At 39.7% G+C, this 14,966-nt stretch overlaps 2 protein-coding genes across 2 annotated transcripts; both read left to right on the top strand.

Annotated features, from left to right (window-relative positions):
* The first annotated feature begins 52 nt into the window (after window positions 1-52).
* LOC139563142 (F-box only protein 3-like) lies at window positions 53-10,142 on the top strand. The gene is made up of 8 exons (XM_071381455.1): window positions 53-1,256; window positions 1,463-1,503; window positions 1,707-1,905; window positions 2,846-2,891; window positions 3,311-3,395; window positions 7,752-7,841; window positions 8,217-8,338; window positions 8,450-10,142. The coding sequence occupies exons 2-6, from the start codon at window positions 1,487-1,489 to the stop codon at window positions 7,771-7,773; spliced, it is 369 nt and encodes a 122-aa protein (XP_071237556.1). The 5' UTR covers window positions 53-1,256; window positions 1,463-1,486; the 3' UTR covers window positions 7,774-7,841; window positions 8,217-8,338; window positions 8,450-10,142.
* Window positions 10,143-11,193: 1,051 nt separating this feature from the next.
* Window positions 11,194-14,966, top strand: LOC139562884 (CD59 glycoprotein-like). The gene is made up of 4 exons (XM_071381006.1): window positions 11,194-11,306; window positions 13,663-13,744; window positions 14,256-14,357; window positions 14,446-14,966. The coding sequence occupies exons 2-4, from the start codon at window positions 13,681-13,683 to the stop codon at window positions 14,643-14,645; spliced, it is 366 nt and encodes a 121-aa protein (XP_071237107.1). The 5' UTR covers window positions 11,194-11,306; window positions 13,663-13,680; the 3' UTR covers window positions 14,646-14,966.

The raw sequence follows: 14,966 nt of genomic DNA, 5'->3' as shown, positions 1-14,966 counted from the left end.
ATTGAATAACATGAATTTCTAAATATATTTTGCGACGCTCGCGCACGCGACGTGTCCGGTCTGGTCAGCATGTTAGGGCGGAGAGACATGTATCTTGACAGTATATCGATCATCTTTGGTCTACCCCTTGGGTTCTTGAACTACTTATTTGCCAGGCTATTAGCGTCCGAGCTAGCTAATGCTAACCCGTGTCCGTTATTTTATAACCCTCAAATTATTCTCCCCTGTATGATATGTGATTTTCAAGAGAAATTGGCTAGCTAGCAGAAACAGCTCATTTGAGCTAGCTAGCATTCCTAGCTAGATGCCAGTGGGTTGAATTTCTACAGGTATCCCATCATCACGTCCTGATATACCGAAATCCATGCCAAGAACCTGATAACTAGCAATAACTTTTTAAAATGTTCTATCCTTAGTTGCAGTTTTGTGAGTAGACGACTCAACGAGCTTTCCAGTCACAACCCATTATGGAAAGGCCTCTGTCTGAAGCATTGGCTCTTAAACTAGATGATAGGAACACAGTGGATAATTGTCATCAAGTTACAACCATGAAATGCAGTTATAAACAGTTTTCCATAAACAAGGTCTAAATCATGTTTGATGCACTCTGTAAGTAAAAATGTTTGCAGTACTGTTTAAACGAGATGATAGGAACACTGGACAATTTTAAGCAAGTTGCAACCATGAAATGCAGTTATAAACAGTTTTCCATAAACAAGGTCTAAATCATGTTTGATGCACTCTGTAAGTAAAAATGTTTGCAGTACTGTTTAACTGAGTACGTGTGTTAATAAACAACAAAAAACATGGATTTCATCAGCCGTTCAAAGCCTGTGTATGAGAATCTTGTCTGTAGCAAAGAGTAGAGTTGTAGTTCACTTCCTCTGGTTCGTGGTGAAGAGTAACAGCAAAACATTCACATGAAAACGTTTCAAATGATAAAAGATTCAAAATGGCTTGTACCAACATTCTTATGATCTCTTATTTGATGTATTAATCAGGAATGTTTGTACTGATTACTCAATGTGTTTATTTGGCAAACTGAATAGTATTGATACGTTTTATTTAGCAAATATTTTGTTGTTGAGCAGGTCCGACAAAATCCAAAAGGTTCAATCCTGGAAGGAACTCTTCCGTGAGTTCTATACTGACCTGGGTCACTACATTTGATCACTATGGCACCCTGAATAAAGCCTGGGATGACCTGAAGAGATACCTTGACCAGCGGTGCCCCAGGATGATCGCCTCTCTCAAAGGTAAGCCTCCACAAGGAATACACATCACCACTTTAGGTGATTTGATAGCTGTGAGATGGTTCGATAGAACCATTAGGCCTTATTATCATAAAACCCTCAACCAATATGTTGATGGATTTCCAAATGTAATGGATAGAAAATCCATACTTATTTTTTTTTATTGTTGTTTGTTTGCCAAAGTTAATTTAATGATTTCCCCTGAGCAGAGGGAGCAAAGGAAGAAGAGCTGGATGGCATTGAGGCGCAGGTGTGTTGCAAGCTTTCAAATGACTACCGGTGCCTGTACCGGATACACAATGGGCAGAAGCTGGTCGTTCCTGGCTATGATAATCCATTGTTTGTCTATATTTGTTTTTGTGCTGCTGAGCTGAATAAGATGAATTTACATGAACAAATTGACATGAAAAGTGTACTTGTGGTAAAAAATGATCTACCCCTATTTTCTTCCAGTTTAATGGGAAGCATGACCCTGTCTAACCACTACTGCTCAGAGGACCTGCTGGATATTGAAACGGCAGCAGGTGGCTTTAAGCAGCGCAAGGGCATGAGGCAGTGTTTGCCCCTCACCTTCTGTGTCCACACAGGCCTCAGCCAATACATGGCCCTGGAGGGCACTGAGGGCTGCAGCGAGATCTTCTACCACTGCCCGGTCAGTTTCCATATGAGACCCCAGCCCCCACCCCCATTACAACAGGGAGACAGCCTTTTATTCTCACACACAGGTTAGGGATGAAAATAATAAGAAAGTCTGTAGCATCGCTTAGTAATGATAAACAACTCCTTAATTTGAGCTTTATATAACTTTCAGTATTGAGCTTTCATAAGTTATTTTTGACAGATACAACTCACTGCAACTGGGGGGAGCCATTTTCTAGCTTTCTCACCATGTCAATTGCAAACAGCTTCCAGTGTTTATGTTTCATAAATTGGAGCAAGGACAACTCTTTGCCACCAGGGGCAGCCCTTTTCTACCTATGGTATCTCACCACAGGCAGGAGAAAATGTTGAATAATGGAAATTAACTAATGGCAGTGGTGGAAAAAGTACCCAATTGTAATACTTGAGTTAAAGTAAAAAATATCTTAATAAACAATGACTCGTGTAAAAGTCACCCAGTAAAAGTATACAAGTCTTTGATTTAAAATATACTTAAGTATCAAAAATAAAAGTTAAAATAATTTCACATTCCTTAAATTAAGCAAACCAGACTGCATGATTTTCTATTTTACAATTTACAGATAGTCAGGGTCACACTCCAACACTCAGACATAATTTACAAACAGAGCATTTGTGTTTAGTGAGTCTGCCAGATCAGAGGCAGTAGGCATGACCAGAAATGTTCTCTTGATAAGTGTGTGAATTTGACAATTTTCCTATCCTGTTAAGCATTCGAAATGTAACAAGTACTTTTGGGTGTCAGGGAAAATGTATGGAGTAAAAAGTACATTTTCTTTAGGAATGTACTTGAGTAAAAGTTATAAAAAATATAAATGGTACAAATGCCTCAACAAACAACTTTAAATTATTTTACTTAAGTACTTTACACTAATGGATGACTAATAGGATTGTTCTACATTTTTCTATTATAGGATCAAATGGCACAAGATCCATCTGCAATTGACATGTTCATCACAGGTAAGATGAGCTATTAGTTTGTTACATATATTATAAAAATATTTCAGTTAGTTTGTGTGAAAATGTTTCATGGCGACATCTCACTGCAAGTTAAGCAATTGCAAACTTTTATTTGGATGCTTAACAACTAGGTTATTATGTAAGTCCAGGAATTCTTCAAGGTACAGAGGATGCCGGCATTGCTCCCATTCTTGAGATTGTGGACTAACTGCATGATGGGAGATGTGAAATATAAACTGCTGTATTGCAACATAGCACTCCATTAATGGAATAAAAAAATGAAAGACTGAATTATTTGCTAAAATAATATTTTTTGAAATTCAATGTGTTAGTTCCTCAACATAAATGGGTTTGAACTTATGCAGTGTCTCACACTTACTCATTATTTTGCTTCCTCTCACTCTAATTTCTCACCTTAGGGTCCAGCTTTACTGAGTGGTTTACCTCGTACGTCTATAATGTGGTAACAGGACAATACCCCATCATCCGGGATCAGATCTTCAGGTAACCTACATTATCTTTCCCTTTCTGAAATACCTAACTGACACATGCAGGAAGGTCGTAGTTTCTGTGTAGGCTGTTGGTTGACCGAGATTTCTTTAGTCGAGCACAGTGTATATACACACACAATATCAGTCAAAAATTAGGACACCTCTTTCAAGTAAAAAAAAAAGTGTGTTTATTTTTCTCTACATTGTAGAATAATAGTGAAGGCATCAAAACTATGAAATAACACATATGGAATCATGTAGTAACCAAAAAAGTGTTAAATCAAAATATATATTTTATATTTGAGAATCTTAAAGTAGCCATCATTTGCCTTGATGACAGCTTTGCACACTCTTGGCTTTCTCGCAACAAGCTTCACTTGGAATTGTCACGACTTCCGCCGAAGTCGGCCCTTCTCCTTGTTCGGGTGGTGTTCGGCGGTCGACGTCACCGGCTTTCTAGTCACCATCGATCCATTTTTCAGTTTTGTTTGGTTTTGTCTGTATTTTACACACCTGGTTTCATTTCCCCCCATCATGTTCCCTATTTAACCCTCTGTCTTTCATTTATGTTTGTCCGTGATTGTTTGTGCGTTAGGTGTTGTATTTGATACGTGTACGCATCTGTTTCTTTTCCATTTTGTGGAATTGTGCATTTATTTTGAGTAAAAACTCTGTGGTTTCGCTCAGACCTGTGTCCTGCGTTTGACTCCAAATATTCTCCGCACACAACCCTGACAGGAATGCTTTTCCAACAGTCTTGAAGGCGTTCTCACATATGCTGAGCACTTGTTGGCTGTTTTTCCTTCACTCTGTGGTCCAACTCATCCCAAACCATCTCAATTGGGTTGAGGTCGGGTGATTGTAGTGGCCAGGTCATCAGATGCATCACTCTCACTCTCCTTCTTGGTGAAATAGCCCTTACACAGCCTGGAGGTGTGTTTGGTCATTGTCCTGTTGAAAAACAAATGATAGTCACAGTAAGCCCAAATCAGATGGGCTGGCATATATATCACTGCAGAATGCTGTGGTAGCCATGCTGGTTAAGTGTGCCTTGAATTCTAAATAAATCACAGTGTCCCCAGCAAAGCACTCCCACACCATTACACCACCTCCACCATGCTTCACGGTGGGAACCACACATGCAGACATCATCTGTTCACCTACTCTGCATCTCACAAAGACACAGCGGTTGGAACCAAAAATCGCACATTTGGACTCATCAGACAAAAGGACAGATTTCCACCGGTCTGTCAATTGCTCGTGTTTCTTGTCCCAAGTAAGTCTCTTATTATTATTGGTTTCCTTTAGTAGTGGTTTCTTTGCAGTAATTCAACTTTTCTTCTGCAGCAGAGGTAACTGTGTCTTCCTTTCCTGTGGCGGTCCTCATGAGAGCCAGTTTCATTATAGCGCTTGATGGTTTTTGCGACTGCACTTGAAGAAACTTTCAAAGTTCTTAATTTTCCGCATTGACTGACTTTCATGTGTTAAAGTAATGATGGACTGTCGTTTCTCTTTGCTCATTTGAGCTGTTCTTGCCATAATATGGACTTGGTCTTCTGTATACCAACCCTTCCTTGTCACAACACAACTGATTGTCTCAAATGCATTTAAGAAGGAAATAAATTACACAAATTAAGATACACCTGTTAATTGAAACGCATTCCAGGTGACTACCTTGAAGCTGGTTGAGAGAATGCCTAGAGTGTACAAAGCTTTCAAGGCAAATGGTGGCTACTTTGAAGATTCTCAAATATAAAATATTTTTGGATTTGTTTAACTTTTTTTTTTCATTACTACATGATTCCAAATGTGTTATTTCATAGTTTTGATGTGTAAACAATTGTTCTACAAAGTAGAACATATTAAAATGAATGAGTAGGTGTCCAAACTTTTGGCTGGTACTCTATATCTACAGAAATAAGACAGATCCTGCTTCTGTTGCCTGTTTGAGTGTTTGTTTAATAGCCTACTGATTCCATGAGCACCATGCAACGACAAGTCAAGTAAACAATTTCACAAATTCAGCTTTTTTAAATCTTTGCTTTACTGTAATAAAGGCTTTACACTTTATTTTGTTAGAACAGCCTCTCCTGTATTATTTATAATCGATTTAGTGTCTACAGTGCTCCAAATTGTCAGAAAAAATGTCTAATAATAATATTACATTTTGTTGATGTCCTTCTTATTGTTGTTATTATTATGATGATTAAGTTATTTTTTTAAATTAATTTTAAATTTCACCTTTATTTAACCAGGTAGGCTAGTTGAGAACAAGTTCTCATTTACAATTGCGACCTGGCCAAGATTAAGCATAGCAGTTCGACACATAGTTACACATGGAATAAACAAAACATAGTCAATAACACAGTAGAAAAAAAATAAGAAAAAAAGTATATATACAGTGAGAGGTAAGATAAGGGAGTTAAGGCAATAAATAGGCCATGGTGGCGAAGTAATTACAATATAGCATTTAAACACTGGAATGGTAGATGTGCAGAAGATGAATGTGCAAGTAGAGATACTGGGGTGCAAAGGAGCAAAATAAAAAAAATACAGTATGGGGATGAGGTAGTTGGATGGGCTGTTTACAGATTGGCTATGTGCAGTGATCTGTGAGCTGCTCTGACAGCTGGTGCTTAAAGCTAGTGAGGGAGATATGAGTCTCCAGCTTCAGTGATTTTTGCAGTTCGTTCCAGTCATTGGCAGCAGAGAACTGGAAGGAAAGGCGGCCAAAGGGTGAATTGGCTTTGGGGGTGACCAGTGAGATATACCTGCTGGATCGTGTGCTACGAGTGGGTGCTGCTATGGTGACCAGTGAGCTGAGATAAGGTGGGGCTTTACCTAGCAGAGACTTGTAGATGACCTGGAGCCAGTGGGTTTGGCGACGAGAGTGAAGCGAGGGCCAGCCAACGAGAGCGTACAGGTCGCAATGGTGGGTAGTATATGGGGCTTTGGTGACAAAACGGATGGCACTGTGATAGACTGCATCCAATTTGTTGAGTAGAGTGTTGGAGGCTATTTTATAAATAAATGACATCGCCGAAGTCGAGGATCAGTAGGATGGTCAGTTTTACGAGGGTATGTTTGGCAGCATGAGTGAAGGATGCTTTGTTGCGAAATAGGAAGCCGATTCTAGATTTCATTTTGGATTGGAGATGCTTAATGTGAGTCTGGAAGGAGAGTTTACAGTCTAACCAGACACCTAGGTATTTGTAGTTGTCCACATATTCTAAGTCAGAGCCGTCCAGAGTAGTGTTGCTGGACGGGCGGGCAGGTGCAGGCAGTGATCGGTTGAAGAGCATGCATTTAGTTTTTACTTGCATTTAAGAGCAGTTGGAGGCCACAGAAGGAGAGTTGTATGGCATTGAAGCTCGTCTAGAGGTTAGCTAACAGTGTCCAACGAAGTGCCAGAAGTATACAGAATGGTGTCGTCTGCGTAGAGGTGGATTAGAGACTCACCAGCAGCAAGAGCGACATCATTGACGTATACAGAGAAGAGAGTCAGCCCAAGAATTGAACCCTGTGGCACCCCCATAGAGACTGCCAGAGGTCCGGTCAACAGGCCCTCCGATTTGACACACTGAACTCTATCAGAGAAGTAGTTGGTAAACCAGGCGAGGCAATCATTTGAGAAACCAAGGCTGTTGAGTCTGCCAATACGAAGAACAAAGACGTCTGACTGCTACGCCATCTTGGATCAGTAATGTCATTATCATTTATAGGCTTAGTGTAGCAGCCTTGTATAACCGCCATTGAGCTGAAGGCCTAAGAGCGAATCCTGTTTAGTCTTAATACCGTAACTTACTTAGGCTGAACCCCCCCCCAGCATGATGCTCCAACCACCATGCTTCACCGTAGGGATGGTGCCAGGTTTCCTCCAGATGTGACGCTTGGCATGTTTCTCATGGTCTGAGAGTCTTTAGGTGCCTTTTGGCAAACTCCAAGTGGGCTGTCATGTGTCTTTTACTGAGGAGTGGCTTCTGTCTGGCCACTCTACCATAAAGGCCTGATTGGTGGAGTGCTGCAGAGATGGTTGTCCTTCTGGAAGGTTCTCCCATCTCCACAGAGGAACACTGGAACTCTGTCAGAGTGACCATTGAGTTCTTGGTCACCTCCCTTCTTCCCCAATTGCTCATTTTGGCCAGGTGGCCAGCTGTAGGAAGAGTCTTGGTTGTTCCAAACTTATTCCATTTAAGAATGATGGAAGCCACTGTGTTCTTGCGGACCTTCAATGCTGCAGAAAGTTTTTGGTACACTTCCCCAGATCTGTGCCTCGACACAATCTGACATGCACTGTCAACTGTGGGACCTTGTATAGACAGGTGTGTGCCTTTTCCAAATCATGTCCAATCAATTGAATTTACCACAGGTTGACTCCAATCAAGTTGTAGAAACCTCTCAAGAATGATCAATGGAAACAGGATGCACCTGAGCTCAATTTCGAGTCTCATATCAAAAGGTCTGAATACTTCTGTTTTATTTTTAATACATTTACTAAAATGTCTAAACCTGTTTTTTTGCTTTGTCGTGGGGTATTGTGTGTAGATTGAGGAAAAATTCTTATTTTATGATTTTTAGAAGTCTGTAATGTAACAAAAAGTCAAGGGGTCTGAATACTTTCCAAATGCACTGTAGTTGACTTGATTTAAACACATAGGATGTGTCTATTATTGGAAAAATACATGTTTATTTTTTTTTTCAAAGAACAGACAACTCTTGGTCGACCAAGATTTATTTATTTTTTGGTGGGAACACCACTAATATGTAGTTAACATGCATTCAAATCAAGGCTTCCAAAGGATTTTGAAGGTTTAAGCTTTGTCCCTATTCACAGGTACGTCCATGATAAGCAGTGTGTTTCCGCAACGGGGATATTACTGTTTCAGTGTCTACCTCATTCTTACCGGAGCTCAGCTCAGTGCATCCTCCACATTTCTTCTTCACCTACCGGATCAGGTACCACTATTTCCTCTACTGATTTCAGCTCCTGATAATGATTAAAAAGATATGGGTAAATGGATCATAATACAGCTGTCATAACTTCCCTACATTAAATTCTACCCTCAGGATTGAAATGGCAAATGATGCCCTCCCTGAGAATGCTTGTCGTTATCGGAAGATCACCAATGCTAATGGGAATGTGGAGGAGGTCCGTGGGCCAGGCGTTGTCGGTAGGTGACTAGACTAGAGATGATAGCAGTGGACAAAAATCTGTTACGATCTAAGAATGATTTACAGCTAACAGATTACTAATATAATTTTCATGATACAGTTGAAGTCAGAAGTTTACATACACTTAGGTTGGAGTCATTAAAACTAATTTTTCAACCACTCCACAAATTTCTTGTTAATAAACTATAGTTTTGGCAGGTCGGTTAGGACATCTTAGGTTAGGACCAACAATTGTTTACAGACAGATTATTTCACTTATAATTCACTGTATCACAATTCCAGTGGGTCAGAAGTTTACATGCACTAAGTTGACTGTCTTTGGGACCCACCCCCTACACTCTTTGCTTGACATCATGGGAAAATCAAAAGAAATCAGCCAAGACCTCAGAAACAAAATTGTAGACCTCCACAAGTCAGGTTCATCCTTGGGAGCAATTTCCAAACGCCTGAAGGTACCACTTTCATCTGTACAAACAATAGTACGCAAGTATAAACACCATGGGACCACGCAGCCGTCATACCGCTCAGGAAGGAGCTGCGTTCTGTCTCCTAGAGATGAACGTACTTTGGTGCGAAAAGTGCAAATCAATCCCAGAACAACAGCAAAGGACCTTGTGAAGATGCTGGAGGAAACAGGTACAAAAGTGGCCATCACGAATGCTTGACCTCAATCCTATAGAAAATGTGTGGGCAGAACTGAAAAAGCGTGTGCGAGCAAGGAGGCCTACAAGCCTGACTCAGTTAAACCAGCTCTGTCAGGAGGAATGGGCCAAAATTCACCCAATTTATTGTGGGAGGCTACCTGAAACGTTTGACCCAAGTTAAACAATGTAAAGGCAATGCTACCAAATACTAATTGAGTGTATGTAAACTTCTGACCCACTGGGAATGTGATGAAAGTAATAAAAGCTGAAAAATCATACTCTACAATTATTCTGACATTTCACATTCTTAAAATAAAGTGGTGATTCTAACTGACCTAAGACAGGGAATTTTTACTCGGATTAAATGTCAGGAATTGTGAAAAACTGAGTTTAAATGTATTTGGCTAAAGTGTATGTAAACTTCCAACTTCAACTGTGCATAACTGGACATGAAAATACCCTGGCTTAGCAGAGCAAATTCAGTTTTTTTCAGAGAGGTTTTATCTTTGACAATGTTGCCAGGAAGATGTGTGCTGTTATGTATTATTTTAAAATAATTTTCTCTAAATATGGAATGAAGGCGTTTGCCTTCTGTTCTTCTTGCCTATGAATGGCAAGACATATTTTGTGGGTAATAACTGTTTTAATCTTGTTTTCCCCTTGTACTGAACTGTGCAATAATGTCTGGCTGTTTTCTATTATAATTTCAAACCTCATTTGATTTGCATGTAGATATTTGTTCAGTATAAGTTTTTTACCTCATAAACTTGTGTGTTTGTTTTTCTAAATGCTGAATTTGTAAGCACATAACATTTTTTGTTCATACATTGTTGTGATGGATTTATTTAGTTGATATCATTTTTTTTTCTTTTCTGTTCAATTACCTGCAGTAACTGAGAAATAGATTCATAAGAATAAAAAGATCAATTAGAAATTGGATGCGATCAATGTTTTAAAGACTATTTTTGATAGAGAAAAAGTGTGCATACAGTACATTACACAATCTCTATAGAAGTCAAAGTTGAAAACCAAGATGCCCATTGAAGAACATTGTACAAAATGTTTCTTAATAGGCCGATCTTAGTTCAACTTTCACTTCTGCAGAGATTGTGTCAGGTTAAAAGCACAATTCACAAAGACATTCATCAAATTGTTTGATTAAAACAACAATGCTGATCCCACACAAATGGCATACTGAGACGAGCTCACAATTGTCTGTTTTGGAAATTGTCTTGATGTTGCCAGATATTCCTCAAGTGGCCTCTGTAGTCTGACCTTTGTTCAGCTGTTGAGTTGTTGGCCTACTAGTGTAAACCAATAGCCTCATTTCACCCATTCATGTCATGATAACTAATGTAAAGTAGGGTGCAGTAAGTTGGTCTTTCTTATGACTAGCATTCAGTCTATGACAACTGTATTACAGTTCTCAATTCAGTTCATGTAGTTATCTATTCCAATGAATATAGCACATTCCAAAGATGCATTGTAAAACCCAGCCAAATTTTGCCCTGACATTAATTTTCCGAAACAAACCGGTTTAGGCAGTTGTGGGGTAATCAGTTAGTCTACCTGAAGATAAGAGTTTCGGTTCAAAGAGTTGGCCATTTTGAAATGCACTTCAACCTCCAACTTGGTATGGCTCATGTCATGTGTCGATTTAATGATTATTATTTGTATTTTTTTAATCTAACCTTTATTTAACTAGGCAAGTCAGTTAAGAACAAAATCTTATTTACAATGATGGCCTACACCAGCCAAACCCGGACGACGCTGGGCCAATTGTGCGCCGCCTTATGGGACTCCACATCACGGCCGGTTGTGATACAGCCTGGATTCGAACCAGGCTGTATCGGGAATTAAGGAATGAATCAGTTATTAAATTACCAATGATTCGTAATACAGTATTATGAAATGTAAATTGTTGTACACTGAATATAACATCACACCTTAAATAATACTGAATTTACTTAATAGGTTGGTGTCACCACCAAACTACGCTCCCCAGTAGTCGGCAGTTTATTTTTCTGAAGGGGAGGGGCCATGGTTGATATATTTCGAGTTCCGAAGAACCTGCTTGCAATTTTGCTTTCGTTGTTCGAGCAAGCAGGGTAAGTAAAGACCTATTTCGTAAAAAATGTTCAATATATGAACTAACGTAACTATTTGAGTTAATGTGGTGTAGTTGGCTATCTAGCATAGCTTTAGGTACACAGCTAATGTTAGCTACCGTAACTAACGTGACCTTAGTCCTGCCAGCTGATCAAGTCTGGACTTTTTGGGCTATCACTAGCTACTGTGTTGGTCAGGTTACTGTAAACCAAAGCCATGGCAGATGCATATAGAGATAAAGCTGAAAAATGGCAAAATACCGTTGGCTAAGCTGGAACACTAGCGCGAGCCCATAGCAAACGAATGGAATGGAACGTTCGCAGAGCCTGTTTTGACTGGAGTGATGCTTAGAATTTGATTGCACCAAAAGATGTATCCCTTTTTATTTTACTACTACAATCTGTTCTTAGGACGAAACTAAAAAATAACAACTTGTGTAGTAAACATCCGCACCTCAATGGTGCCAAGTGTGCTTATGTCTGCATAACGAGAAGTAGTTAACTACAAACAACGTGGGCAGGTCTCATTGCCAACACAAACACAAAGCAAGCATTGTGAAGTAGAATAATAAACTGGGAATAGAACGTTCTGAAGGCGAGTTGGTGTTCAATAGAACTAATACGAGATGGCAGCGTGAAAAAGCCTTATATAAGGTATGTTTTTTTCGTGATTACTTCAACTATGGCAAGCAGCTTGGACGTATGGTAATATGAAACGGGGCTCCACGGCGGATGCAATGAACTCATTTATCAGGAAAAACGCATTGTTAAAAATGTGTCATGGCTTTCATTAGGAAATGCGTTTGGACGTAATCCGGAAAGTGTGTCATTGAAATGACCTAGTCATGTGACTTGCCAGTGATCTCACGATTGGGTGTGTCCGTAAATTCAATCGGAAGTGCCAGAGTTGGGCGTTCGTAAATTCAGAGCGTTGTCACATTGTCCATTCGTAGATTGAGAGTTTCGCCCTAGGAGCGCTCAGAACGCACTCTGGACGCTCTGGCCGATGAGTAGTGTTGATCCGACCGTTCTGACCTCACAACGGCAGTCAAGCACCCGAGCTAATTGGCTAACGTTGGCTAGATACTTCCAGACACAAATGAGAGAACACCTCAGTCTGACCATTTTACTCGCCCTTGCAGAGCTGGTTAGGTTGTTTTCCAGAGCGTTGGTGACTGCAACTTTGCTGCCGGCAACAATTTAATTACGCGTTTTTTGCCGACACCGGTCATATTCAACGGGTGTTGAGCTTTTGTAAATTAATCAGTTATTCTGCGCTCTGGCACATTCAGACGAGAGTGCTCTGAAATCGGAGTAGATGGCCAGAGTGACTTTACGAACGCACCCATTGTCACAATACTTAGCCGGTGCCAATATGTGTATTGTGATTCGATGTTTCAAACATATCTCCCCATATGTCTGCTGCCTAGGGACAAGAGAGAGCCACGATAACTAGTTTGGATCAGTCAGGGAAATGCAAGTGCTGAAAACAAATAGGCGCCATAAAAAGATGGTTAACAAACTATGACGCACTAACAGTGGCGTTTTGGTGCAGGTACAGCCAACTAGCGCAAAAAATGTATATTGCGATAGTCAAAATGATATAGCGTCAAACATAATATCCCGATATGTAACTGTATAGGTTTTTACCCCCAGTCCTTAATTGACACAATAACAAAGTCACCATGCCCCTGTTTTGGTAAAACGCTGAGGGATGGGCCTGGAGAATTTTTTAAATTTATTTTACCTTTATTTAACCAGGTAGGCAAATTGAGAACACGTTCTCATTTACAATTGCGACCTGGCCAAGATAAAGCAAAGCAGTTCGACACATACAACAACACATGGTTACACATGGAGTAAAACAAACATACAGTCAATAATACAGTGAAAAATAAGTCTATATACAATGTGAGGTAAGGGAGGTGAAAGGCAAACAAAATATATATAAATAAATAAAAATATAAAAAAGGCCATGGTGGCGAAGTAAATACAATATAGCAAGTTAATAAAAAAACAAATAAAAAAAAAAACACTGGAATGGTTGGTTTGCAGTGGAAGGAAGTGCAAAGTAGAGATAGAAATAATGGGGTGCAAAGGAGCAAAATAAATAAATGAAAAATGTAACACTAATTCATAAACTGCCATCAAAATGATAGTTTTAACCATGTTTTGAGGCTATACATTAAAAGAAGCTTATTTTGGGCTTTGATGGGATACAACAGTTGAAATAAGCTTATGAGGAATTTAAGTTATTCTTCAAAAATGAATGGGTATATATAATTAATTTACACGTCCAAAAATGGATTTAGCAACTAAGGAGTATAGCTTTAAATGATTCTCTTTTCTTATCCAGAAGTGACAGTCAGCAGAAATGAAAATCATGACTAATTATCCCGGGATGTGCTTAGTGTTCTGTTTTGCAATATTTGGATTGGGTAAGTAATCATTTTTTCTGCCTTTAAAGTTGGTTCTTTGATACTGTTGAGTCTCCGCTAGCTCTCAAATTGAAGGTCATATAGCCATAGGGTTCACATTTACAATGCTCTGTCTAACCGTTAATAATCACTGCATACAATACGGTTTTGGAAACCTCACTCTACGTTCATAGCATGCAAAAATTAGTTTACAAATACAAAAGATGCATTTACTGTGCGCCGTTTTAACAGATTCCCACAGAAGTGTTTTGCATCGCACTTCCTGAGCTAATGAAAACTCAGGAGGAAACAAAAGCTTCCAAAAACATAAGTGGACATTTGTGGTAAAACAGTAAGTGTATGTTTTGTATATGTAAAGTCTTTTTGGGATGCTATTCAAGTTGAGTTCAAGTTTTCCAAAACTGTATCGCAATCAAGGATGGAACATTTGACCAAATCACAGTAGCTAATCAAAAGGGAAGTGGAATGATGAGTCATGTGAAGGGCTAAGTGTCTCACCTTGTTTTCTCAGGCTCTGCCATCCGCTGTTTCACATGCAAGGATCAGACAGGGAACTGCACAAAAACACAGGACTGCCCTTCTGACGATGCCTGCCTGAAACTGACTGAGAGAGGTGCCGTAAAATGTGTAATCTGAATCAAATTATGAAAATCCTCCCATTTCTCTGCATTCCCCTGTAACTCGTATGTTATTTGGCACAGGGGGACAGATCACTCGGCAGTGCATCAAGGGCTCTGATTGCGACTTCAATCGATTGGCCCAGATGTTCCCATCTGTACCAAAATTCACCTTTGATTGTTGCTCCAATGACCTATGCAACGGAGCCACATCCATTGGCACTGGCAAGCCCTTGCTGGGCCTTCTTGCCTCATTGGTAGTGATGTGGTGGTGTATGCAGTAACCTCTCCTCATACGTTTTAGAAGCCCTAATGTTGCCATTCGACTCAACAGAAGCCACTGATGGAACGGCAAGCAGGAAGATGTGGGCTAATGGCTCATGCTGAAATTCTGCCGTACTTTCCTGACTTACTGCTGCACATTTGCAATATTGATTTTGACTCTTTGCACTTAATTGGATTTTTAAAGCTTTCTATGATAAACTATTTGTTGATTACCAATGCTTTGTGCTTCAGCCCAAGGGCTGAAAATAGGAAACGTGCTCACAGATGAGTTTGGAAAAGGTATATCATTCAAACAATCCTATTTTGAGGCTTGTAAAATA

The sequence above is a fragment of the Salvelinus alpinus genome, chromosome 33, assembly GCF_045679555.1.
Source record: "Salvelinus alpinus chromosome 33, SLU_Salpinus.1, whole genome shotgun sequence".
NCBI lineage: Eukaryota > Metazoa > Chordata > Actinopteri > Salmoniformes > Salmonidae > Salvelinus > Salvelinus alpinus.
Note: the sequence above shows the minus strand (reverse complement) of the source record. Positions and strands in the feature narration are given on the sequence as shown.